The 27,336-nt window shown below is 43.5% G+C and overlaps 1 protein-coding gene and 1 long non-coding RNA gene across 8 annotated transcripts; one reads left to right on the plus strand and one right to left on the minus strand.

The window, feature by feature from the left end:
• Positions 1–580: 580 nt before the first annotated feature.
• Positions 581–27,043, minus strand: MPP1 (MAGUK p55 scaffold protein 1). Of its 7 annotated transcripts, none has more exons than XM_028841745.2 (13): positions 26,830–27,043; positions 26,296–26,385; positions 13,822–13,965; positions 13,471–13,549; positions 12,688–12,773; positions 11,646–11,714; positions 8,339–8,535; positions 7,251–7,357; positions 6,474–6,554; positions 5,505–5,585; positions 3,615–3,817; positions 3,221–3,295; positions 581–1,246 (listed from the first exon to the last, which is right to left on the minus strand). In XM_028841745.2, exons 1-13 carry the CDS (start codon positions 26,929–26,931, stop codon positions 1,070–1,072), a joined length of 1,491 nt encoding a protein of 496 aa, XP_028697578.1. In that variant the 5' UTR covers positions 26,932–27,043; the 3' UTR covers positions 581–1,069. The 7 variants fall into 7 exon arrangements, with proteins under 7 accessions (XP_028697578.1, XP_028697580.1, XP_077843804.1 ...); XM_028841747.2 differs by having other exon boundaries at positions 26,255–26,385; XM_077987678.1 differs by lacking the exon at positions 26,296–26,385 and having other exon boundaries at positions 13,873–13,965.
• Positions 17,447–20,261, plus strand: LOC144338642 (uncharacterized). Its single transcript, XR_013412902.1, has 2 exons — positions 17,447–17,497; positions 18,507–20,261. It is a non-coding gene; the product is annotated as an uncharacterized LOC144338642 (long non-coding RNA).
• Positions 27,044–27,336: the final 293 nt, after the last annotated feature.

The raw sequence follows: 27,336 nt of genomic DNA on the forward strand, positions 1-27,336 counted from the left end.
GAGACCAGCCTGGTTAACATGGCAAAACCCATCTCTACTAAAAATACAAAAATTAGCCAGGTGTGCTGGTGTGCACCTGTAATCCCAGCTACTTGGGAGGCTGAGGCAGGAGAGTCCCTTGAACCTGGGAGGTGGAGGTTGCAGTGAGCCGAGATCCTGCCACTGCACTCCAGCCTGGGCAAAGCAGTGAGACTGTCTCAAAAAAAAAAAAAAAAAGTGTCGCTTCCTGGGGGAGTCCTTGGATGCAGTGAGGAGAGGCCCTGAGCTGTAGCCACATTATGAGCCAGGCGTGCAGAGTGGACCCCAGCCCTGGCTCAGTGACCAGCCTCCACTGTACCACGGGACCCCAGGCTAGGATTTTCTCTAAATATGTGCCCACAATGGGCTTTCCTCCAGATATGACAACCTTAGGGTGTTTTTCTACATGGGCACTAGCCAGTAGAGACCTGCAGTGGGGGCACAGAGAATGGGGATTCTTCCAGGGCACTGGTGTTTATCATCTTGTGTTAATGCCGTTGTCCAGGAGCTTAAGTGAAATGGACCACATTTCTTTGTGTGGAAACCCAGAGTGACAAGGTCATTGGCATTTTAACACAGCATTTTTATTGCTTTTGAAGGTTTCCCTAGAGCAGACGTCATTCTATTGCACAGATGTGTCATTTTGGCATTATAGAAAGTTGCAGTTAAAAACGCTTTCTCCAAAATAAAAAGACAAACGAGATACAGTTGAAGGCAAAGGAGGGCAGGCTTTAGAGGGATGGGGTCGTTGCTTTTGCTGTGCATCATCCTTGATCTAGCAGTTATGTTTTGGTAGTACTGCTTACCCCCAATTTCTAGAAATCCTTTTGAAATCCAGATTACTGGGGCCCCATCTATTAGGAAAATCAAATCCCAACCCTTCAGGAGCCTGAGCAAGAAGACTGAACCCTACTGGCTTAATTAGGATAGCTGCAGAGAGCTGGAAGCTGACACAAAACTAGTTGGAGCAGCCCTGTTTGTCTTAAAGCAAGGGGGGTGGAGTTCCAAATGCTGGAGAGGGGCATACAGTGGGTTCCCCCATTCTATGAGCTTAGTAAACCCAGGAGACAGGCACCCACTGTGGAGAACTGCACGCTTGGTCGAAGGCTTCTTGTAATTTCTTAAGGGTTTCATCAACACTATTATTGACCAGTGAGAGGTCAAAGTAGTGAGCGTACTGGCTGCGGATGGCCTCAGAGTCCTTCTGCAGCTGCTGCAGGGCTTCTGTCTGCAAAGAAGAAAGCCACAGATGAAGCAAGCTGCACCACCCCCAGCCCAGAGAGGCCAGTGACAGATTTTAAAGAGCAATTGTTAGCGCTGCTCAGCTGTGCATCATACTTGAAGAGTCAAACTTGGAAGACATTGTGAAAGAATGTTAATATAGGGCATGAAGAGGCAATCTCAAAAGACCATGGCAATTCTCAGAGGATCTCAAGCTAACCCTGACCAATCAGAGCCCTCTGGAGAACCAATAGCTATGCAGAGACAGCATGGACTTCACCAGCATCTCCTATTAATGCCCTTTGAACATGGAAGAGCCATTTCAACAAGCACCAGAGCTGCAATACTAAAACAAAGATAAAGGTGATTTTGTTTTGTTTTGAGATAGAGTCTTGCTCTGTGGCCCAGGCTGGAGTACAGTGGCACAATCTTGGCTCACTGCAACCTCTGCCTGCTGGGTTCAAGCAATTCTCGTGCCTCAGCCTCCCGAGTAGCTGGGATTACAGGCATGTGCCACCACATCTGGCTAATTTTTGTATTTTTAGTAGAGACAGGGTTTTGCCGTGTTGGCCAGGCTGGTCTCGAACTTCGGACCTCAGGTGATCCACCCACCTCGGCCTCTTAAAGTGCTGGGATTACAGGCGTGAGCCACTGCACCCAGTCAGATAAAGGCGATTTCTAATCCCAGAGCACACCTGTAATCCCAGCACTTTGGAAGGCCGAGGCAAGATGATTGCTTGAGCACAGGAGTTCAAGACCAGCCTGGACAACACAGTGAGACCCCATTTCTACAAAAAACAAACAAAATTTAAAAATGTGTGTGTATATATCTCACGACTCTTTCTTTGACCTAAAACCAAGCAGCCATGAAAGACAAATCATGTAACTACATAAAAGTAAAAATGTCTGCATAGCAAAAAGACATGCCAAATTGGGAAAAAAAAAATTACAGCTGATATTACAAAGGGCTAATTACCCTAATACAGACTTCCTATACATCAAAGGCCAATAACTCAGCAGAAAAATGAGCTAAGGACATGACCAGATAATTCTCAGAAAAGGCAATACAAATTGCTCTTCATATGAAAAAGTACCCAATCATCTCTTTTAGTAAAAAAAAGTGAGATACCATTTTTCCCGCCAGTAGCCTGGCAAAAAAAGAAAAGACAACATGCTACAGGCAAAGAGAAACAAGCACTCTCACAGGTGGTTGGAGGGACTACAAATCCTGAAGGAGTGTAGTTTGGCAGTCCCTGTCCAAATTCTAAGTGCATGTGCTCTTGGACCCAGTGATCCTACTTGGGAGTTTTTCCTACAGATATATTTGCACACATATGCTATATGCACAGGGCTACTGATTGCAGTATTCTTTATAATCAGTGTTTGAAAGCAACCCAAATGGCCATCAACAGGTGAATGGTTAAGTAATTACACATGCATGCAGTAGAAGACCATGCAGCTATTGAGAAAAATAGTTCCTCACACCCTGATAGGGAAAGGTGTCCATTGTTCGATGAAAAAGCACAGTGTAGCAAAGTGCATGGGTAGGGCTGGGCAGAGGAGCAGGGTAGGCTTTTCAATATATTCCTGGCCCCTCTGTCTTTCCTCACAGCCATACTGCACCCCAGGGCAGGTTCAGTGCCACCTCTGTCCATCACAGCTTCCCCTGCCAGAGCCTGCATCCCACCAGTATCAGCATCTGCTCAACTGTCCATCTCTACCCCTGGAACTGTGTGCCTCTGGGACAATGACTGGGTCTGGTTTGTTTTGTCCCCATTACCCGTCATGGGCACCGGCCTAGCTAGTGGTTTAAGAGCTCGAATGAATGTGCATGCCCTTTGGCTTCTTGGCCCTGGAGAAGAAGCCCAGCTGGAGCTGTGACCTCCAGCCAGCACTCTGGCCAATGACCTGGACTGAGGTCCTAGTCTGGGCAGGCCCGGAGAAAGTGAATTCCTACCCAACCCGCACAACCTCTCCTCACCTGAGTGCCCTGGTCAGTAGGTGCAATGAATACAATGAAAGGTGAAAGTTCTGCTGTCCGAACAATTTTCAGGGTCTAGGAAAAAAAAAAAAAAAAAAAAAGAAGGGGAGGAAGGAAGAAAAGGAAAGTGAAAACAAAAAACAAAACAAAACAAAAAACCTACATAGCTGTCGTAATGGATTCCTTCTAAATAAGCAGCTTTGAGCTTTACCCCAGTACTACTTTCCAGCTTTCCCAGTACTACTGTTCTTGTTCCAGGCTGACCCCATTAAAAGTGCTGAAGCAATCCTGAGCCCCCAGAAGATTCCCAAGGAGCACTATCTTTTTCAGCACTCTGTTTGCCATCCCTTGTGTGGCTGAGCCCATCCGTCCCTGCCCTTCCATGCCTACCCACCTGGGGCTCAATGTCAAGGATGGCAATCTTGTCTTGCTTATGAATCTGGTGCACTGTTTCAAATTTGGTGCCAAACATGTTGCCTTGGTAGCTGCCAAACTCCAAGAACTCATTGGCAGAGATGTTCCTTGTCATCTCCTCTGTTGAGATAAAGTGGTACTCCTTCCCATCTTCCTCACTCTTCCTTGGCGGCCGTGTTGTATCTGTGTACAAGAGCCCAGATCCCTGACAAACTCCAGGTCCTCACCCTTTCATGAGGGCTTGGACCATGGTTGTCTGTATTGAAACCCTAGCTGCCTTTGGTGCATTGACTTTAATACAGGGGTTCCTGAAGAGCTGATGCTCGAAAGTGATGTACACCAGGAAATCCCTCCATCTGCCCAGGACACATTCAATTTTTAAGGGGCAAAGCCTAACATAGAAAATTCCTATTATCATTTTCCCTAGATGAAGTTACATCTCTCACACTTCCAAATCTAGGAATATTGAAACTCAGAAATGAAAACAGCAGAAAATATTTTTAAAACAGATCTATAGACTATGCTCAGGATCTCTTGGAAATATATTTAAGGTTTCCTTTTCATGACTTGGAAAGAAGAGTACTTTGGTTTACTCTCAGCTCATGTTGTTAAAAATTGGACTATTTTCTATTACTCGTATAAATTGTCTAATCAGTAAAATATGCTCCAGATATTGTAGTTTGAAACACAATCCTCCCAACCTCCCCTCTTTCCATCTTCCATTGACTGTCTACTTTGCCTCCCAGATCACACTTGTCTCTCACCTGGCCCCTTCTCCTCAATCTACAACCACGTGTGATTCTCTTGAAGGAGGAGCCTGTACTGGTTATTTCTGCTTCCCCACTCACTCCTGGGGCCATTTGCTTTCTGCTCCTAATGCGAACCTGGAATAAGTCTACGTCCCTCCGGCAAGGAGACAACTTTCAATGATCCATGTGTAAAAAAGCAAAATGAAGAAAGAATAATAAAAAAACCTAATATGAGGTTTAGAATCTGGTTTTCTATTTTGCTTAGCAGTACAGTAATTCCTCACTTAATATTATTATCAGTAGGTTCTTAGAAAATGTGAGTTTAAGTGAAATCACATGCAGTTGGTCCTTGAATAACACGGTTTAGTTCAACTTCATTTCATTGTATTGTTGATGAGTAAAAAAACTGTTTCTTGTTATATGTCATTTCACTTAAAGTCACAGTCTTCGAAGAGCCTATTGACAATATTAAGCGAGGAATGACTGTATTTCTTTCTGGGAACATACACAACTATACCATGCAGCATCACTTCTGGGAATGGAAGAGTTATCAAATTCACCTGATCACTGGCGCTACTCTTCTCCATATCTAGGACTGCTGTTGAGATAGTTTGGGCCTTTCCTAGGCACTGCTTTGATTTAGAAGACATTCCATGAAAATGAGAGGCAGCCTGAATATGAAGAGTGGGATAGCCAAGGAAATCTACCAAGGACATCCACTCAGTGGACTATAAAACCATTCTCAAAGAGAATTAGGCAAATTGCAGGGGAACATGAGAAAATGTTTAAAAAGTAAAACGACAAAGTTATATGTATAAACTTTAATACTTAGTAATTTTTAAGGCGGTATAAAATGTTTACTACAGCTTCTGTTATGTAGACAAACAGCACGAATAACAATAAGAAAACAGTTATTCTGTTAGGTGGAGGAATGGTGGGCACAAATTTTTATCTTTCCATATTTTGTTTAGTTTTAATAATCAAACATTTAAAATAAAATAATTTAAAAAAATAAAATAACACTATGGTATTTCAGATGGAGAGTGGTACTGTGATAAAAAGTGCTACTGATGCCCTGTCCGCCTGTCACCTCCCCTCCACAGTGCCTATGAGCTACTTACATGGGGCAGGGTACACAAACTTCTCCGGATTCTGGCTGAGCAGGGCATTCTTAATGTGGCTGCGACCCACCCCACTGGCTCCTGTGTAGAGAGAGAACATCTTTTGGAAAGCGGGGAGAGGAGCAGGGATCGGGGATAAGATACAGATTTTCCTCTCTTGGCACTCAAAGCTGCCAACAGGTGAACATGAGTTCGGGTTCCATGTGGGCTGGAGTCAGGGCCTTTAAGCTGTCAGAAGATTTGGGGCCACCAAGGGGCTTCAGGTCCTTTTTTCCATTTCGGGGAGAAGGCTCTTTCTGAGGACTAAGGGTTGGGACTCAGAATGTAACTGTCACTTCTGCAGAGGAGCCAGCGAACACATGAGGCTTTCTGGTTATTTTCTAAAATTTCTTCAAAATTAATGGAACTGAATTTAAGCCAGTGTTTTTACTAGAAATTTTACCAAAACCTTAATGTAGATCCTCTAACCAACTAAAGTTTCAACTCTAAAGACAGGAAGGTGAGCAGCCCGCCAGAGGCAAAGCCTACATACCTGGGTTTGAAGCAAGGACTTACTCTGTTTCAGGTCAGAGTCACTGCTTGGGGGAAGCTTCCAAGGCTTATATGGGTGACTGACAGTTCAGAATACTAACAAAATGCTAGCGAAGCTCTCCAACATATTTGCTTTAAAAAGCATATCACTGCCAGTGGACAGATGAACAAAGAGCAAAACCTTGTTTCGGACCTGCCAGCATGAAACCTAACCAAAGAGAATTCGTTGCTAAATAGTAGAGAAACTTATAAGGTTTAGTTTCACTTGTGAGGTGGACCCAGATGGGGTGCATGTGAGGATTCAGAAAATTCCTTACACCTGCTCTATGTGGATAACCCAAGAGACCTCACTTATTTTCTTCCTCACTGCCTTTTTCTGGGGTGGGCACATGATGCAGGCAGGAAAATAAAGACAGAAATGTGCAAATGAGAAGATACCGATCAGCACCAGGGTCTTCCTCTTGAATGCAGGGAGCCGAACGACTTCCTCGTAGGAAACAACATCCAACTGATCAAAAACTAGAGACAAAGAAAACCAAGCAGTGTTCATTTCCAGAGCTGGGAAGAACAGTGTTCCACACTCTGAAGTGGGAAAGAACCTCACGATATCTCAACAAGCAGGGAGGAAGTGACTAGAGATGAGGCTATTGACCCAGCTGCTCAAGATGGAGACCTGGTGTCATCCTGACTCTCCACCCCTTCACCTGCTCACAACCCAAGACTGCCACGATCATTCCCTGGCTGGTGGTGTGCATGTGACATCTCAGAAAGAGAAATGCAGATGGAAAGCTGACCGTGTGAATTCTCTGCTCAAAACCCTTCACTAGCTCCACAGTCTGTAGTACAAAATTGAAAACGCTAGGGAGGGTGCACGAAGCTCCTATGACCTGGTCCTGGCCTCTCCCTCTGGCCTGTGTTCTTGCCCCACTTCTCCTCTCCCACCACAGATGTTCTGGCCACATCTACTTCTGTATGAGGGGTGGGGTGATGAGTAGGTGTAGGCAGACCACTAGTCCTCCTTTACCTCCACTGGTCTGACTGCGGCAAGCTTGTGAAGATGGATTCAATAAAAAGAAACCAGAAGAAATTATATGCTTTATGTAGAATGTGCCTTCTGCTGCACACTGCACCACCTCCCCTTTTCTGCTGGTTACAGAGACTGGGAAACACACGAATGCTGGAGGAGCCTGGGGCAAGAAGGCTCAGAAAGCTTACTCGAGCTGTGCTTGGCCAGATATTTGTCTTTGTACTTCTTCTTCTTCCCAAAGGGACTGCAGCTCGGGGCTTCGCTAGGAGCTGACTGAGCTATACTTGCCACTCGCCTGGTAGGAAAAGACAATCAAGGGGTCAGCTTTCCTCCCCCTCCCCTCATAACCCCCTAGTCACTCATTCCCTAATCCCCTTCACTCTCTGAGTGTCCGTTACAGTGGGACATAATGTGTGCAAAGCGCCCCATACGCTGTTTGGTGCATCTTGCACTGTGCCCTGCCCTCAGTCAGGGACCTGGCCCCTTGAGTCTGTGTCATCCAGTACCTGTCAGCACATTCTGGACACAACACACAAACAACGTGCTTTCTTTGGTCTAGACCATCAAGGTCTCAAACCTTTATGACCCTAAGAAATACACTGTACATTGCAAGCCAGTATTATACATACATCTATAAACAAAACACATACACACACCCCACATATATATATCTAAAACAACTGCTTCACAAAACAATAACTTGTATTATTACATGTAATAGATTCTAATATTTCTATTCAATGTCAACCCCACAAGGGTTGTAATCTTTACACTGGGGTAATTTTGCACAGGCAGAGGGAGGCTCAGTGTTGGATATGTTATAGGTTGGAACTGTTTTGTGAATTTTTTTGGGAGCAATCTGACTCAGGGACAGGAATTATTTTTTCTATGTACCAGAAATGTGCCTAAAGGACACATACTTAAATGTGACTGTTTTCTGCAGGACTCCAAGGAAATCCCAGAAACAGTATGGCTGGTAGAAGCGCACTAGCTTGGGAGATAGGAGACCAGGGAGGGCTCCGTCCCAGCACTGTCACGTGCTTTGTAACTATGGGGAAAACGTTTAAGGAAGCAAGAGGCCCACATAGGAATGAAGAGCTATTTGGGCTCCCTTGCCTGTAGTTGCCTCTTTAACCCTCCCCCACCCATTATGCCAGGAAATCTAGGAGGTCTCCTTGGTCGAGAAACAGAAACTACAAACAAAATGACAGATTTTCTGAAGCTAAGTTATTTGTGGCAGGCACATGGCCCTTCCGCCTGCACAAAAATGGCTCACCATTCCTGCAGTTCAGGGGAAGGGATCAATCCTGCTGACTCCTTGGAGGAGCCTTCCACCCGTCCCTGCCACCAATTGCTGTCATCCTTGTTGATAATCTGGATAATGTCCCCAGTAGCAAACTTCAGTCCCGCCTCCTTGCAAGGGATCAGGTTGTCCTTTTTGGGATCATAGTCAAACTGCGCTCTCATGAACATCTAAAAAGAAGGCAAAAGGAACTGCAGGCGGCAGCTTCAAAAGAAACACCAGCATCAGAGCATGTCCTGCTGTAAACAAATTGGGTCAAGATACACAAATCTGACAAGAATCTTACAATTTCTCTCTGCAACAGAGATGTAAAAACGCCAAACAAAATATTAGCAAGTCAAATTTAGCTATGTATAAAAAGTATAATAAATCACACCCAAACAGGATCTAGTTCAGCAATATAAGAAGGTTTACTACCTGAAGGCCAATAAATTCACCACATTAACATAAAAATGGAAAAAGATCATATGATCCCCTCAACAGATGCAGAAAAAGCCTATGATAACATTCAAAACCCATTCAAGATTAAAATTCTTAGCAAACTTGGAATAGAAGGGAAGTTCTTTATTGTGAGAAAGAATACCTACAAAAACCCTACATCCAGCGTCATACTTCTCAGTGAAAGATTAAAAGCTTTACCCCCTTTTTTTTTAAAGGACATGGGTCTTGCTATGTTACCCAGGTTGGTCTCGAACTCCTGGGCTCAAGCAATCCACCCGCCTTGGCCTCCCAAAGTGCTAGGATTACAGGCGTGAGCCACCACACCTGGCCAGCTTTCCCTTTAAGATGGAAAAATAAACAAAAATGCCTGCTATCATCACTTCCACTGAGATATGGTGCAGATGCCTCTTTTATCCAAATTGACATGCAGGTTTGGCATAGGGATAAACAAACAGTACAATGGAAAAGAATAAATAGGCCTGTAAATATCACTCATGACAAAAGTGATGGTGTACAGTAAATGATACTGGTTCAATTGGTATCCATATGGAAAAACTGGAATCTTGACCTCTTACCTTACAATATGTATAACAATCAATCCCAGATGGGTTGTGGATCCAAATGTGAAAAATCAAACAAGTAAGCATTTAGAAGAAAACATAGGAGAATATCTTAACCTTGTAGTAAGTAAAAACTTTTAAAACAAGACGTAAAAAGTGCTAATCAGAAAAAAGTGGTAGATTGGATTTCATTAAAATTGAGAGTTTCTAGTCATTAACAGGAACCATGAAGAAAATAAGCCACAGAAGAGAACATACTTGGGATGCATATGACAAAGGACTCTTATCCAGAATATATGAGGAACTCCTACAAATCAGTGAAAAGCCTTGAATTGGTATCTTACAAAAGAGGATACCCAAGTGGAAAAAAAACCATATAAAAAGGAGTTTACCCTCACTAGTCATTAGAGAATTTTTAGAATCACAATGTGATACCACCATCAGGATGGCCAAAGGGCGAAAAAAAAAACCAAACAAATCAGACAATGGTAAGTATTGGTGAGAATATAGAATAACCAGAACTGTCATACTATGCAGCTGGGGATGTCACATGGTTCAGCTACTTTGGAATACTATTTGGCAATATCATCTAAAGATGAAGACACACATATACTACAACCTGGCAATTCTACTCTCAAAAGAAAGGCATAGATGTATGCACAAAACACATGCATAAAAATCATATGATTTTTCTCCATTTTTCTGTTAACGTGGTGAATTCATTGCCCTTCAGGCAGTAAATCTTCTCGTATTGCTGAATTAGATCCTGTTTGGTTAATGGCAGCACTACGTAAGACCAAAAAAGTTGACTGAATAAATTGTAGCATGTTCATACAATGAATGAATGAGAATGAAGCAATATAGGCGATTCTCATAAACATAATACTAAGTGAATAAAATGAGACACCAAAGAATTCATACTGTATAATTCAATGTTAATACATTTCAAAAAGGGGCAAAACTCATCCCTGCTGTTAGAAGTCAGGGTTATGGTGGGCCTTGAGGAAACAGGCATGGTGGGGCTGGGGGCGGTGGTCTTAGGCTGCTGGCATATTCTGTCTCTTGAGCTGGGTGCTGGTTGCATGGGTGTGTTCAGTTTGTGAAAAATTCATCCAGTTTTATACTTGTGATGTGTGCCCTTTGTTGAATATATACCCATATATGCCAAAACTTCAATTTAAAAGTTTACTTAAGAAAATTATACCATCATACTACAAGTAACCTGCAATAGAAACTTCAGATGTATTCTTTTAAATATCTCCTTCTTAGGCCGGGCGCGGTGGCTCACGCCTGTAATCCCAGCACTTTGGGAGGCCGAGGCGGGCGGATCACAAGGTCAGGAGATCGAGACCACGGTGAAACCCCGTCTCTACTAAAAATACAAAAAATTAGCCGGGCGCGGTTGTGGGCGCCTGTAGTCCCAGCTACTCGGGAGGCTGAGGCAGGAGAATGGCGTGAACCCGGGAGGCGGAGCTTGCAGTGAGCCGAGATCGCGCCACTGCACTCCAGCCTGGGTGACAGAGCGAGACTCCGTCTCAAAAAAAAAAAAATAAATAAAAAAAATAAATAAATAAATAAATATCTCCTTCTTCCACATTGACTTGCCATGGCCCTGTCCAATCTATTCCTCTACTGGCTGATGAGCTGTGTGCAAACTGGGAACCATTTCTCTTTATGTCACCTCCATGTTCTAGCACAGTACTTTGTACATGGTAGATCCTCAATAAATTGTCAATGAGTGCTCAACAGATTCTATCTTCTTTCTTTCTTTACTTCGCCACTATCAATCACAGGGCTTTATTATTGCTATTTTAAAAGTTATTTGCCAATTTGCTTGGTGAAAACTGGTGTCCCATGCATATTTCAATTTGCATTTCTTTGATGACAGGTAAGATAAAATATTTTTTTCATATGTTCAACGCTCATTTGTAGTTTTCGTCCTGTGAATGATCTCTTCATTCCCTTTACCCATTTTCCTCTTGGAGTTGTATTGATTCCTTACCATCTGTAGAATAAGATTATCCTCTCCCTTCCTACCTGATCACTAGCAGCAAAGGCTCATTCATTCTCTACTACTGTCGTCACTATGTTCTCCCTTGAGGAAAGGGGAATGAGCTCCTGTATTTTATACCAGGCAGGGAATAATGGGACCCTGAGCCAAGCAGCTACACACTTGTGAGATACTTAGAACTTATCCCTTATAATCAAATTTCAAAGAATACAAGACAAATGGCCCAACTCCTGCCATCATGACAACAGAGAAAATGGTGCCCACCCACCTGTAGTGCAGGAAGACGGCTTTGCTGGTTGGGAATTACTTTTAATGAGATCATTCCTTTGGTTTCTTTCTATTTAAAAAAATGGACATAAAATTGTACAGAAAACTCAGTTGAATGATGTGATCATTCATTCAAAGTCCCAGGTTTTTTTCCCCAACAACCATCTTTACATTTTGAGATTCTGTAGGACAATTCCTCCTTTAATACAAAAGTATCATGTGCCCCATAAAGCAGCATAACAATATGAAGACATGCAAAGAGTAACAAAGAAAAGCTAACTAAAGACTTTTCCGAGCTGGGCACGGTGGCTTACGCCTGTTGTAATCCCAGCTCTTTGGGAGGCTGAGGTGGGTGCATCGTCTAAGATCAGGAGTTCGAGACTAGCCTGGCCAACATGGTGGAACCCCGTCTCTACTAAAAATGCAAAAATTAGCCAGGCGTGATGGTGGGTACCTGTAATCCCAGCTACTCGGGAGGATGAGGCAGGAGAATCGCTTGAACCCAGGAAGCGGAGGTTGCAGTGAGCCGAGATCGCGTCATTGCACTCCAGCCTGGGTGACAGAGCGAAACTCCATCTCAAAAAATAAATAAATAAATAAATAAATAAATAAAAACTTTTCCTCCCCAAAAAGTCCTGAAGAAGTTCCTAAAAATGAACTATGGCACATATATATCCAAGCCTTTCCCCATACCAATAAAAGCATTACAAATATTTACATACATTATACATATACATACATATGTATTGTTTGTTTTTAACAAAAATGGGATTCTACTATACACATGATAACTTGCTTTATTTCATTTGGCATTACTTCATGGAATACCAGATTGATGCTCCGGGTTATTTGCCCTGCTTTAGAATTTTATGAAATAAAGGCAGAAAATTATCATTTCTTACACAAAATAAAGACTAGCAGTGAAAAGAGCCCCCTCAAGAAGGTACAAATACTTTGACAGAAAGACAAGGTCACTGATACCAATGTGGATCAGCACTTATGGAGACAATGGAAGGTCTTCATCTAGCATAGAAAATACCCACCATCGCCTTCTGCAGCTGATCCACTGAATGATTAGTCACATTTGTGCCATTGATTTCTAGGATCTCATCCCCCACGTGAAGAGAGCCTGCCATGAAATGAAAAATCAATCCACAAAAGAACAAAGGTTCAAACAGGAGCTGTTGATGTAACTCAAGATACCACAGAAGAGAAACCAGGATTTACAGCATGTTATGAAACAGATTGCGTCAAATACTCAGGATTGAAAACATTTGACTTGACAGTTTAATGGTCTCATCCTCCTTGGCCTCAGTAGTCCAACAGCACAGTAAAACACCTTGTCCTCAAATTCCTGGAACTAGAGTGGCTACTGACTCCAGACTATGATACAGATGTATATACTAAAAAGAATAACAAAGCAAGGCAAAGAACTCAGTACTCCTCTTTCACCAGCAAGCTCCGTGTTTCTTTGTTGTTTAGCTCAAACCCCAAAATGCTACCAAATGGTACTGCTGTCCTTTCCAAGTCTAATGCAATGGGTGGCATGTGGCAATTGTTCAAATATTAACTACTAGAAAAATATTGGTATAAATAGGTGTGAAAGAAGGGTCAGATAGAGAGATGGTCACACTGGGCAATTCACATAGAGATCTTATCATGTAGTGATTCTACAGAGCCAGTTATTAAGCCACAAAAAGTCTCTTGGCACACTCACAAAAATGCTACCAGTTTGGAGGATTGTAAGCTTCATGCCCCACACCACTGAACAGGGAGTAAATTATTAATCCCTGAATAAAACCCCACCCAGAGCTCCCACAGAGCACCTTGTCTATGGATCATGCCACCGTGAAGAATTCTGGCCACTGTACAGGACTGTTTTTCATTCAGCTTCAGAGTGATTCCCTGAAATAAAGATAATGGCATGATAAGCTTTATTTTAAGGTCTTTCTGAGGTTACTTTAGAAACAACTTATGGCAATTTCGCAGGAAAAGCATTTTCTATTTATACCCAGGATAGTCCTCAGCTAGAACAGGCATGAAGCCTGCTTTGAGGAGGAATTTGAGATGAGGATGAAAAGACAATATTGGGGTTGGCCAATTCCCTAACTCCATGAGCAGCCTCCTTCACTGGGCCAGAAGAGTCACTGGTGGGCAACAATAGGACGAGGGATTACCATGGGCTCCTCTGTGACCTTCTCAATCTGTATGAGTCGCACTTTCCGCACCTCCTGTCCCTTGACTTGGGCAGGGCTACCTGGGGCAGGAGACCCGTTGGTGTACATGTCCTCGGTCACAGTATTCAATGGATGCGATACAGCCTGTCAAGTCAAAACAACAAAGCAATGTATGAAATCAGGAGCAAGGCCCACAGTCAGTCCACAATCTGCAATTCTAACATTCAAGAGGCTCTGAAAACTTATTTCATAAGTTTGGCCTCATTCTTATTTGAATTAACATGAAGCTGTTTGTAAGCTTTATTTCTCCAACTTAATAGACATGTTAGCCAAGTGTGGTAGTATGCACCTATAGTCCCAGCTATAGTCCCAGGGCAACAGAGCGAGACCCTGTCTCTAAAAATAAGTAAAACAGACATGCTTATCTAGGTTGCTGCAGAAATATTAATGTGCCTTGATTTACATGGTGCTCCCCTGGATCCTACTTGGGAGATTACATAATATATAACAAAATTAGAAAGATTCTGAATCCTGCAGCACCTCAGGCTCCAAGGGTTTCTGGCATGTCCCCTTCTCCTCTGTATTTCCTTGAACAACCTGATGCTCTCAGTCACACAGCAGCAAAGGTAATTCAGGTTAACATCAGTTTCTCATGAATCACCTCTTAGGCTACAAAGAACTTCTACCTGTAGAATTAGGTGCTTAGGACTGGGCCCCAAACCACGGTGATGACAATAATACATTGCCACTGTGACTCCTTCCCCTAATCTCAAAGACAGCAAAGCTAAATGAGTTACTCTACCAGGCAGCAAGACCTCTTCATTATAAATCTAAAGTGATTTAAGGCACTGTGGTAAGAAGAAAGATAAAAGACCAATGTAACAGAACAGAAAGTGCAAAAACAGAGCCACACATTTATAGTCAGGTGACTCTGCAGTGAACTCAAGCCAATGACGTGCATGCTGAAGCTTTCAGGGGTAAAGTGCTCTGATATCTGAAAATTATTTGAAATACCAGGAAAAAAAGGTTGACAGATGGGCAGTTTTTGGATAGAAATGTGATAAAGCAAACATAGCAACATGTTAATTGTAGAATCTAGGAGGTGTGGCTATATGGGTGTTACTATAAAATTCTTTCATCTTTTTGGCGCCATTCCAAGAGCAGCCAGTACCCTTTAAAAATGTTATAAAATTCAATTTTGAACCATTTGAGCTTAATCTGAAGACTTTATTTTCCTTTACCCATAAGTGTCTCTACATGTTAGGAATGAGCATTTTCAAAACTGAAAATTTAACATTGACACAATATTGTCATCTGGTCCTCAGTTCATATTTAAATTTTGCCAACCCTTTCAAGAATGTCCTTTATAGCTATATATTTCTTCCCCAGTACAGAATCCAATCTAGGACTTTTTGGTCCCAGAATCCAATCTAGGACCAGAATCCAATCATGCATTTTTCACATTTCCTTACTCTTCCTTAATTTGGAAAATTTCTTCTTTCATGACCTTGACATTCTTGCAGAGTACACACCTGTTATTTTGTAGATGTCTCTCAGTTTGGGTTTATCATCTGATGTTTTTTTAAAGATTAGATTGGGATTTTGCATTTTTGGCAGGAATTCCAAGAAAGTAGTGGTGTGCCCTTTCCAGAACAACACTATTCTTAAAAGCCCAAACCTGAAAATACCCCAAAAGTCCATCAACAGTAGAATGGATAAACTGTGGCATATCCAGTGGATATCCCACATCAATGGGAATGAATGGCTACTGCTACACCACAACATGGTGGATCACCTGTGGATCACTCACAGGTGATTGCTCTCTTCTCCTTAAAACACTCCTTCTCAGTTTGCTTTGCTGGTCTTTCCTCATCTTACTGATCTGTTAATGTCTAAGAAGCCCAGGGCCTGGGGTAAGAGCAATCACAATGGGGAAAAACTATGGAAACCTCTGAAAACGCTCCCTTCCCACCCCAGATAAAATATTAAATCAAAAATAATATAGCCACCTGGAGGAGGAGGAGGAGGAGGAGGAGGAGGAGGAGGAGGAGGTATATGCCTGAAGTGGGCTTATGGAAGGATCTGCTGAAAATAGAGGATAGCTGTGAGGAGTGTGCCATTCACTGTGTGGGGAAGGAGAAGGGTCCCTAGAAGGGAATACATGTATACCTGAGCAGTGTCCACTGGCCTGCCCAAAGCCTAGAAAAGGACTAGAAGACGAGAGACAAGGAAGTCTGGAGTAGAGGCTTACATCATTTCTAAGGGACTCTGATTTCTAAGTAGAAACTTTGATAAGATAGTGAGGTTTGGGCCAGGTGCAGTGGTTAACACCTGTAATCCCAGCACTTTGGGAGGCCAAGGTGGGGAGATCGCTTAAGCCCAGGAGTTTGAGACCAGCCTGGGCAACATGGTGAAACTCCTGCCTCTATAAGAAATTTTAAAATTAGCCGAGTGTAGTGGTGCAAGCCTGTGGTCCCAGCTACTCGGGAGGCTGACGCAGGAGGTCAGGAGTTGAAGGCAGCAGTGAGCCATGATCATACCACTACACTCCAACCTGGGCAACAGAGGAAGACCCTGTCTCAGAAAAACAAAAACAAAAACAAACAAACAAAAAAAACACAACATGGTGAGGTTTGAAGTAATGTTCACTATCAGGTGACCTCAATGAGGGAAGTACTGAGAAAGAGAAACTGCCTTGTCTAGCAACTAGAAACTGCCTTGTCTAGCAACTAGAACTTCAAAAAAACTCACATGACACCAAGTCATATGGCATTGCTGTTATAACAAAATTGTCTAAGATAGGCTTATATTAAAAAATTGACTTATGATACCTGGGATACACCATGCAGGTATGAAAAGGAGGTTCTGAGGGTAATCTTGAAGATTTATTGTTAAGCAAAAAATAATAATAATGTGATGAAGGGTATATTAGCTTCATCATAAAGAGTGAAAGAATGATTATATTCATATTTGCTTAAAAATTCATAAACTGGCCAGGCGCAGTGGCTCACACCTGTAATCCCAGCACTTTGGGAGGCTGAGGTGGGAGGATCACTTGAGCCCAGGAGTTTGAGACAAGCCTAGGCAACATAGTAAAACCTTGTCTCTACAAAAAATAAAAAAATTAGCTGGGCATGGTGGTGTGCACCTGTAATCCTAGCTACTCGGGAAGCTGAGGCGGAAGGATTGCTTGAGCCCAGGAGGTCAAGGCTGCAGTGAGCTGTGATTATGCCACTGCACTCTAGCCCGGGTGACAGAGTGAGACCCTGTCTCAAAAAATAAAATAAATAAAATAAAATAAATGAAAATACATAAACTATGTCTGGAAGGAGACATAAGAAACAGTGGTTACTTCTAGGGAGAGGAACTGGGTGGCTATAAGATGGGGTGAGAAGGAAATTGTTTTCACTGTGTATCAAGTTATACCTTTCAAATTATGTATTATGTGCTTGTGTTACTTTAATAAAAGAAATTAGTAAAAGAAGTTTCCAAAGTGATTGGGACTCAGGTTCAAGTACTTGTATGGATCTTGTCCTGCCTCAGCCTTGACCCTGTTTAAGGTGAGGAGGGAAATAGAAACCCACAAAAAGTCATCAGGGTTGAAGGATTTCTTTCTCTTCTTTACTTTTCTTTCTTTCTTTTCTTTTTTATTTTTTTTGAGAAAGAGTCTCACTCTGTCGCCCAGGCTGGAGTGCAGTGGCGTGATCTTGGCTCACTGCAACCTCCACCTTCCGGGTTCAAGCGATTCTCCTGCCTCAGCCTCCAGAGTAGCTGGGATCACAGGCATGTACCACCATACCTGGCTAATTTTTGTATTTTTAGTAGAGACGGGGTTTCACCATGTTGGCCAGGCTGGTCTCCAACTCCTGACCTCAGGTAATCTGCCTGCCTCGGCCTCCCAAATCTACTGGGGTTACAGGCATGAGCCACCGCGCCTGGCCAGGATTTCAATAGCTTTCTAGAAGACAGAAAGCAGATGGAGGAACGACCAAGGAGAGTTGAGACAGCTAGAGCCTAGAATGTGCATACCGGAGGCACCAGCCAAGGGGATAACTGTGCCCTCTGCAGAAAACAACAGATTCAGGGCTCAGAGACCCCCAAAAGAAGTGAGGCTTGTGGTTCTTGTCTCATTGGCCAGAACTGTGGAACACGGCCGTCCCAGCTAAAAAAGAGGCTGGGAAGATTAGTTTAGTTGAGCATCTTGCCATCCCAAACAAGATCAGGGATCTATAAGTGAGAAGTGGGATGTTGGATCGGCAACCAGTTATAACAATATAAAAACCACTTACTGATTTTTACTTTTTAGAACTCACTTAGAAACAAATCATGAAACAAATAACAGACTGTAAATATCACCACCATGACAATATTAAGGTACATATGTACATGATAGGAAGTTGGCAGGTAAAAAGGGGAGAAAAAAATGAAGGGAAGAGGCCTGTAATCTTGTTCTGTTACAAAGTGGGGATTCAAGAAGTAGTATCTGCATTGGTTGGACAATAAATGAAGGAATGAATGCATAATTTAAAGTTCCAAGCCAGGTGTGGTGGCGTGTGCCTGTAGTCCTAGTTACTTGTGAGGCTGAAGCAGGAGGATCGTTTGAGCCCAGGAGGTCAAGGCTGCAGTGAGCTATGATAGCACCACTGCACTCTAGCCTGGGCAACAGAGTGAGACCCTATTTCCAGAAAAAGAAAAGAAAAAGCTCCAAGGGTAACCACCAAAGCAGAAGTTGCAAACTGTTTTATTTCAACCACATGTCTCTGTTTTGTTTAGTAAAAATCAGGGGACTATAACTTCTTTTTAAAGTACCGGAAAATCTGGCACCGCTCTCCAGGTGGCCCCAGCTCTCACATTCCCTACTGATGCCTCATCCAGAAGCCAGTGTTGGCTACCGATCACCCTACACTTGGGGTGTTATTTTTCTTATACATAAGAGTTTTCACTCACTTGGTCCATGTAGGTTACACTAAAAGCACGTCTAGACTTGCCCCTTTAAAAATCATATACATGATGGAAAGGTACAGGCCCATGAAAAGCTAAAACAATTTTGAAAAACAAGACAGTAGGAAGACCCAGTCTGCACAGTTTTGAAACTGACTGTAGTATAGTCTCAATAAAGACTACATGGTATAGACACGCAGATCAATGGAACAGGACAGGGAACCCAGAAACAGATCCACAGAGATATGCCCAGTTGATTTTTAACAAAGATGCAAAAGCAACTCAATGGTGCTGCAGCAATTGGAAACTCATTGCCAAAAAGGGAAATGCTGACCTGAACCCTACCTTCTAAAATGGATATGGACTTACATGTAAAGTGCAAAACTAGAAAATATTTTTGGAAAAAATAGAAGAAACTTGTCAGGATCCAGAGCTAGGCAAACAGTTCCTATACATGACACCAAAAGCAAGATCCATAAAAGGGAAAATTGGTAAATTGGACCGCATCAAAATGAAAAACTCTTGTTCTGTGAAAGCCCATGTGAAGATTATGAAAATACAACAAGCTACAGACTGGCAGAAACATTTACAAAGCACATATCCAATAAAAGACCGGTATATAGAATATAAAAAGAGAGTACTCAATACTCAACAGTAAAAACAATCTAATTAGAAAATGGGCAAAAAACATGAACAGATATTTCACCAAAGAGGATATATAAAGATGGCAAATGAGGATATAAAAAGATATTCAACATCATTAGCCATCAGGGAGAAATGCAAATTAAAAAAACAATGATATGTCACTACACATCTATCAGAACAGCTGAAATAAAAAATAGTGACAATACTCATAACTGGTGAAGCTGAGGGGAAATTGGGCATCTCATACATTGCTGGTGGGAATGTAAGTGATATGGCTTCCTTAGAAAATAGTTGAACACTTTATTAAAAAACCAAACACATAACTACCATACAACCCAGGGATGGCACCTAGAGAAATGGAAATTCATGTCCGCTCAAAAGCCTATACATGAATGCTCATAACAGCTTTATTTACAACAGCCAAAACCTATAAAGAACCAAAATATAGGTGAACAGTTAAACTGTAGTACATCCATACCATAGAACACCTCTCAGCAATTAAAACAAAAAACACTATTGATAGTAAAACAACTTGGGATCCATCTCAAAGGCATTATCCTGACTGAAAGCAAGCTAATCTATCTCAAAACATCACATACTATATGATTCCACTTATATAACAGTCCTGAAATGACAAAATCATAGAGACATTGAACAGAGTAGTGGCTGCAAGGGGTTGCGGGGATGGAGTAGGGAGGAGGACAAGTGTGAGTATGAAGCGACAGCAGGAGGGAGGTCTTTGTGGTGATAGAACAGTTCTGTATCTTCATTGTGGTGGTGGGTAGAGGAATTTTATTTTATTTTATTTTATTTATTTTTTGAGGCGGAGTCTTGCTTTTGTTGCCCAGGCTGGAGGGCAATGACACAATCTCAGCTCACTGTAACCTCAGCTCACTGTAACCTCAGCTCACTGTAACTAGTTGAACTCCTTCAACTAGTCCCCACGTCTCCTCATTACTGACGTATCATAGGAGAAAAGATATGCAGAATTCAATCAATTCTCCTGCCTCAGCCTCCCGAGTAGCTGGGATTACAGGCATGCACCACCACACCCAGTTAATTCTGTATTTTTAGTAGAGACGGGGTTTCTCCATGTTGGTCAGGCTGGTCTCAAACTCCCAACCTCAGGTGATCCACCCGCCTCAGCCTCCCAAAGTGCTGAGATTACAGGTGTGAGCCACCATGCCCAACTATGTTATATTCTTCTTATCCAGCTTTATTACAGTGATTGCTTTTTACATGTCAGCCTTTAAATTAAATTAAAGACTCAGCAAAGCTTAGTAAAGGCAGAACACATTCCAGCTAGAAAAGTTCAAGAGTTGCTATCCCAAAGGTTGGTCTTTCAGATGTGCTTATCCATCAAGATGTTCCTCTTTGCGATGACTAAGAGTCATTATCACGCTTACCCAGAAGTTGCAAATGATGACTAAGAAAAACGGAAACTTTCAACGTGGTAACTAAAGTACACACTTGCAACAATAAGTTTTCCAAAAGCAAAGCACAATTTTCTCCCCCATCAACTTGTCCCTGAGCCACCCTGTCTTCATGAGACTCTCAGAAAGGGAGGGTCAGCTTCTCTGAGACCTCATCTTACAGAACTCCTTCAACTAGTCCCCACGTCTCCTCATTACTGACGTATCATAGGAGAAAAGATATGCAGACATATACTGTAAGTGACATGAGTAATGCTGAACAAATAATAAAGGTCAAAGGTACTAGATTCTATTTCTCAGAGGTCACTTCACAACCTCCACATCATCCCCTCAAAGCAGCCACCATCATCTCTACTGGATACAGGAGGCCACAGAGCTATGGCAGGCCTGCCCCTGACCAGTGACAAGGCAGGGCGGAAGTGGCTCTGTTAAGGATGACTGCTGGGATTCAGGAGGAGCCAGGGAATAAACACCCACCCATGACTCCACGTCTGGCCTTTGTTCTGCCGCATCTGGCCTTTAATCAGACAAAGTGCTGGAGTGGCAATGCCTGCCGCTCTGAAAGCCCCTGCGGAGGAAACATCTGCAGGGTTCAAAGGGCAGAGGCAGTTGCTCAAAGGAAGTTGGAATTTAAAAAGAGATGAAAAACAAACTGGGTGGGGGCAGGTGGTAGTGGGGGTAAATAGAGCAGGGGCAACTGAAGTTGGCTTTCTAATCCAAACAATTAGATTAAGTGACAGTGAACATAGGAAAGAACAAACATTTGCTCAGCCTACTGTTAGGCTTTTTGCCAACTGCTCCCACGTGGAGACTTAGAAAGCCAAGTCCAAGACGGCGAGAGGATGCCAGACAGTTGCCCAGCAAGCCCTGGCCCCAGGTGCCCGCAAATTCCCTCTCTTTGCATGGGCAGTATCCTATTCCACTTTGGGAAAAAAACAAGAGAAACTGAGAAAGCCAAGGGTATTCTGAAGTATTAGAAAAGGATTAGCAATGTTTAACCACAAATGAGAGGAACTAGGGAGAGAGGAAGGCCTAAGAGCCAGGATATTCTTGCAGGTACTGTAAAATCATACATTAACCAGGTGCTTTGCTTCTCAGGTACTAAATCCATCTGGGAACACACACATCAACGTAAAGGCCAAGTCTCTAGAGATCCCTTTCCAACGAGCTTTATCTACCCCATGCTTTCAGTACACATGCAAAGGCTTTTGCTTTCACCGGGCCGGGACGGAGGTGGGGAAACAACAGGAAACTCAAGTAGCACCGGTCCACACAGAAGAAACACAAGGCTGCAGATACCTGGTGCTGAGTCCGCCATTAAACCAGTGCCAGAGCTGTGTGCAAATAACAACACTCGTTAAATCAAATGCTCATCCCCATTCTATGGTCAATATTTGAAGACATGAAATGGTTCAGAAACCTGTCTGAGCTTAAAGGATGAGTAAGCCTCAGACTCCAGAAGTTAATCTATAAGCATGGACTTTGGAGTTTGTGCAGGTACAAGGAGAGAATACAGGTGCTGTGTTGCTCACATAAAGGCTCTGCCTCTGCACTGTGCAGAATATTCAGAGATGATGACAGGTGCTAAGGAGGAAAATAAAGCAGAAAAGGCCTCGCAAGGAAGATAACTTTTGAGGGAAAACCTATTATGAGTTTTGTTCATGTATATTTCTTCATATGAAAGAAAAAAAGAAAAGCAAAACTCTATGTTATGAAAGTTCCTCTTCCCCTCCTCTGGCGTCACTTCCGCTACCCCAGCCAATCTTGGAAATATGGCTATTTATTTTTGCCTTTCTACACTCCACACTCAGAGTTCTTTTTTAGCAACGTTGAAAGGTTAGAGGCAATTCACTGCTTCTGAGAAAACTCTCTGCATGGACTAATTTTGTCTCCCCTCCTGACACTGTCTCAGGACATTTTTGATGGTCACAACTTAGCGGCGAGATATTACTTTTTACAACAGAATTATCAGACCCAAAATGTTAACAGTGCCCAGGTTGGCAAACTCCAATTTAAGGGAATTGATCTTAACCTGAAATATCTGTTCCTGATATTCTATTATACTTCAGTGTCTTGAGTAGGGAGAACAAATGAGTTAGAAAAGAATAGAACGTTCATGATGAAACTCGAATCTACTTAGCCACAATAAAAGCAGATTCTTATCTACAAGGTATCCTAAGCCCTTCTGGTGTTGAAAAAAAAGTCATGAAAGGCCAGGGACGCTGGCTTATACCTGTAATCCCAGCACTTTGGGAGGCCAAGGCAGGCGGATCACCTGAGATCAGAAGTTTGTGACCAGCCCGGCCAACATGGCGAAAACCCATCTCTACCAAAAATCAAAAATTAGCTGGGTGTGCTGGCAGGTACCTGTAATCCCAGCTAGCTGGGAGACTGAGGCAGGAGAATCGTTTGAAAGTAGGAGACAGAGGTTGCAGTGAGCCAAGACCACGTCACTACACTCCAGCCTGGGCGACAGAGCAAGGCTGTGTCTCAAAAAAAAAAAAAAAAAAAAAAAAAAAAAAAAAAAAAAAAGAACAGAAGAAAAGTCATGAAGTTCCTGGAACTGAAGGATAGGAAAGGCAGACTGGCTGAGACCACACCACATACTGGGGAAACTGGGCAGAGGATTGCATAATTTGAAAATTACACTTTACTTTCTAGTATCAGTTCTGTGAAAAGAGAAACCTTGAACAGAAACATTTCCTTTGCAAATGAAACAGCAAGATCCAAGTCTGGAGCAAAAGTTCTTTCTCAGGTGAAATTATAACTAGTCAGAAGCAGAGTCAGTGATCATGCACACCATAGACTCGACCTCCTCCCATCGCAGAAGGTGCCACACCTGGCATGCACCTTGGTGTCTGTGCACAGGCTATTCCCTCTGCCCGAGTGCTACTTGCCAGTTACAGCCTAGGTACTGGGAAATGCAAGAGCCCCACCGTGCTGGGTGCCCCTCCTTGCTCCACAGCGCTCCACGCCTGCCTCTATCACATCACCACCACACTACTCTGTATTTGTTTCTATGTCTGTGTCCTTCCTTATTTGCCTCCTAGTTCCAGCAGCAGACCTGGAGTAGGCAACAAACAACACTGCGTCACACTCAATGACCACCAGCAGGGAGTAATGCTGCATGTGATGGCCCTAAGAGCCAAGAAACAGGTTTTCTTAGTGGAAATTTGCCTGGAGCCTGACTTATCTGTTAGGTGATTTTTTTGATGTGGGATAGGCCTAAGTGAATTTTCAGGGATTCGCGACCTATTGCTTCAGGTCCTGGGGAAAGTGTTGCTTCAAACAGGCCCAAAGAGGAAAGCAGTAACAGGAATTTTACAACTACTTTTATGTGCATTAATGGGCGCTACTGTGAAGAACAAGGCCAGAGAGAGCTAATAAAATTAGTTTCTCCATCAACCTGCCTAGACCACATTGAAAAAAAAATAGTTTATCTAAGGAAGGAGATATACTTAAATAGGGGAGACAGGCTACATTCAAACCTATTGCAAAATTATCTTTAGACAATATTTTTTCAGTATTAAATGTGGATTATAATTGGAAGTGAAACTTTGTGTTTTGAATTGGTAGCCTTTTTCCATAAAGTGACACCTTTAATGAAACTTTCAGCAAAATAATTTTATAATTTCTATTGAAGCCAACAACTTCCTCACAGGTTTTCCTGCTTCAACTCTTGCCACTATAGAAAACCTTTCTGACTGCTACTACTGGGCAGGCAGCTCCTAGGGGATACTGAGTCATTACCCTGGATGTCCCAGTGTGGCTCAAGGTCCTTGTCAAGTATTACCTCACGTAAATGTTGCCACAACCTTCCAGACTTGCCAGTTTCATAAAGGAGAGAAACCTAAGGTACAGAGAGCTTCAGCAGCTTGCCCAAAGCCACGTAGCAAGTGAAAGGCAGAGCTTGGTGCTGCAGCAAAGACTGGTAAGAGCCCCAAAGGGAAGGTGAACCTAAAGAAATAAGAAGCTGCAGGTTTGTGGAGTCAAGCCACACTTCATCATGTGAAGATTCTCCCTCAGATGCTCACTTTGGCACAGCTGGATGCTATTTCATTCAGGGATTTAGTAAGTTTTCTTATTTGATCTTCTTCAAATCCTTTAATAAAGACCAAACAAATTAGCTAACTGGTAGACTATCTCCAATATTATAGTATAAACTCAAAGCCCCACAAAACATGCTGTTTACTCAGGGGGTGTGCCCACAACATAACACTGGTGGTGACAGGGCCTCTTTTCGAAAAGGCAATCTTTCAAGCATGCCCATAAGAGAACACATAGGTTTACATAAGAACCCCGACACAAAATACATCATACTGTAGGATTCTATTTATATAAAATTCCAGAAAAGGCAAATCTATAGTGATAGATCAGTGGTTGCCAGGTTCCAGGTGGAGGAAAGTGACTGACTGCCAAGGGCCACAGGCGAACTTTCTGGAACCCTGAAAATGTTTATTCTTTGTCATGATTGTGATTGTCGTTACCTGACTGTATACATTTGTGAAATGTCATCAAACTGCACAATTAAATTTCATGAATTCTACTGTATGCTAACTGTACCTCAATAAGACTTCCAAAAATAAAAAAAGAGATTTTAAAAAAATAGTTGAGGCTCAGCCAAGTGAGTACTGACTGTGGGGAAGAAAAAAAATTACAAGTCCAAGTTCATGGGGAATCAGGTAACAGAACTTGTAATTTTGTCTTGTCATCTGTATAACAATAGCATCTTTCACGCCTGTATTATTTCTGCACTCATTTAAATCCAGGCTGTTGCAATCCGGATTTGAAATGACAGGCAGGTGTGAATGCCTCACTCCGAGTGGAATATAAAGGGAAAGGCAATGCGGCGCAGCAGAAAGTACACTGACCTTTGACTCCGCAGACACAAAATCTAGCCTCAGTTCTGATGCCCATTACTTGTTTCCTTGAGTTAATGCCACTCAGCCCAAAGAGTCTACAGCTCTACTGTTTGCCTTACGTTGCAGGGATCTTCAGTTTTCTCATCTGTGAAATTGGAGGGTTACTCTAAATCCCAAATGTCCACCTCTTCAGTCATTTAGTAATTGAGGCCTTGCAGTCTAGGAAGGATGTTCATGCTGTCACTTCTAAGCTTCTGCCTGGCTCTCTGGTTCTCTCTGGACATTTTCCCCTTGGGACCTGGCCAGCATGCTGTGAGGAAGGCCAAGCCACAGGGAGAGGCTGCTGGTTGATTTTCTGGCTCATGGCTCCAAATGAGAGCCAGCATCAACCTCCAGATGAGTAAGTGAGCCGTGTCCCCACCTGACAGACCCTGAATGACGACCACCTTGCTGGGCCCAACCAAAACGAACTATGAGAGACAAGAAAATGCTCTGTGTTGTAAACCAGCGAGTTTGGGAGAGATTTGCCAGCAACAGATAAGCACAACCTACCCTTAGGGCATCTTTGAGGACACAGGTTAATAGCTATTTACCAGCCATCCATCCCTGGAATCTGGATTCCTTGTTCCACCCGCAAATACACACTGGCCACCCTCTTTGCACCACAGCACAAGGGGACCTGCCTAAATGAAGAGGAACAGTGAGTGAGCTGTTTAGAACCAGAAGCTGGCTTTTACAATCATTTGTGCGGATCCAAACACAAGTACTTCAACAACAACCAGGCAGACCTACTCCTTGATGTGTTCCTTAAAGACTTTCTGTTACTCTGACTTCCGTCCACGAGGAAGTTTTCCTTGACCTTAATAAGCTCATTGTCCAGGCCGCTGTCTCTCCTGATTTCCAACTAGAAGGACTGCTGGGGGCAAGGATCCACTGCACCAGCAGCCCGGTACGAACCCGGCCGCGCGCTGGCCTTGTCCCCACCCCGCTGGCTATCGCGGCCTCCGGCCTATGGCCAGGATCCGCAAGGTCAGGCCCCCCGAGGACACGACCCCAGACAGGGAAAGTCCCGAGATGAATAGCCGAGCCCCGGCCCAGTACCCTTGGGACTCGCGGAGCCCGCTCACCTCTGGCCGACTACGCTTCTGCAGCAAGTGCTCCAGGTAGAGGTCGGAGAGCGCCGTGTGCATGCTGCCTCCACTCTCGCCCTCGCTCGCCTTGAGCGTCATCTCGCAGAAGCTGGAACACTGGAACCCAAGACAGGGCAGCGCTGAGAATGAGAGGGCCCGGGGCCTGCGGGGCTGCAGAGACCGCGGGAGACGCGGTGCGGCTGGGCCAGTCACCGCCCAGCAGGCGGTGCGCCGGGCGGGCGTGGAAGGAGCTCCGCCCACGCTCCACCCACTCCTGCCCTCGCTCCGCCCATGGAACCCTCCCACGCCCCGGACTGCGCAGCGCCCTGCGCTCTGGGAAGCGGCCCTTAAAGGGCCTGAGGAAGTCGTAGCTGTAAGTGGCCGCGTGAGACGAATCCCCGAAAGATAAGAACGGGGAGGGGGCCCCCAGTTTCTGGCTGGTTGAGCACACGGCCCACGCCCCGTTGGGCCTGAGCCGCCCGGGTGCCCGGCCAAATTCGTGGG

Source organism: Macaca mulatta, chromosome X (genome assembly GCF_049350105.2).
Source record: "Macaca mulatta isolate MMU2019108-1 chromosome X, T2T-MMU8v2.0, whole genome shotgun sequence".
Lineage (NCBI taxonomy): Eukaryota > Metazoa > Chordata > Mammalia > Primates > Cercopithecidae > Macaca > Macaca mulatta.

Coding starts and splice junctions, on each gene's coding strand:
- MPP1 (XM_028841745.2), bottom strand. CDS start 26,931: ATGACGCTCAAGGCGAGCGAGGGCGAGAGTGGAGGCAGCATGCACACG. Junction 26,386..26,829: donor AGAAGCGTAGTCGGCCAGAG/GTGAGCGGGCTC, acceptor CTCTTCATTTAG/GCAGGTCCCCTTGTGCTGTG. Junction 8,536..11,645: donor GCCGTCTTCCTGCACTACAG/GTGGGTGGGCAC, acceptor CCTTCTTTTTAG/ATGTTCATGAGAGCGCAGTT.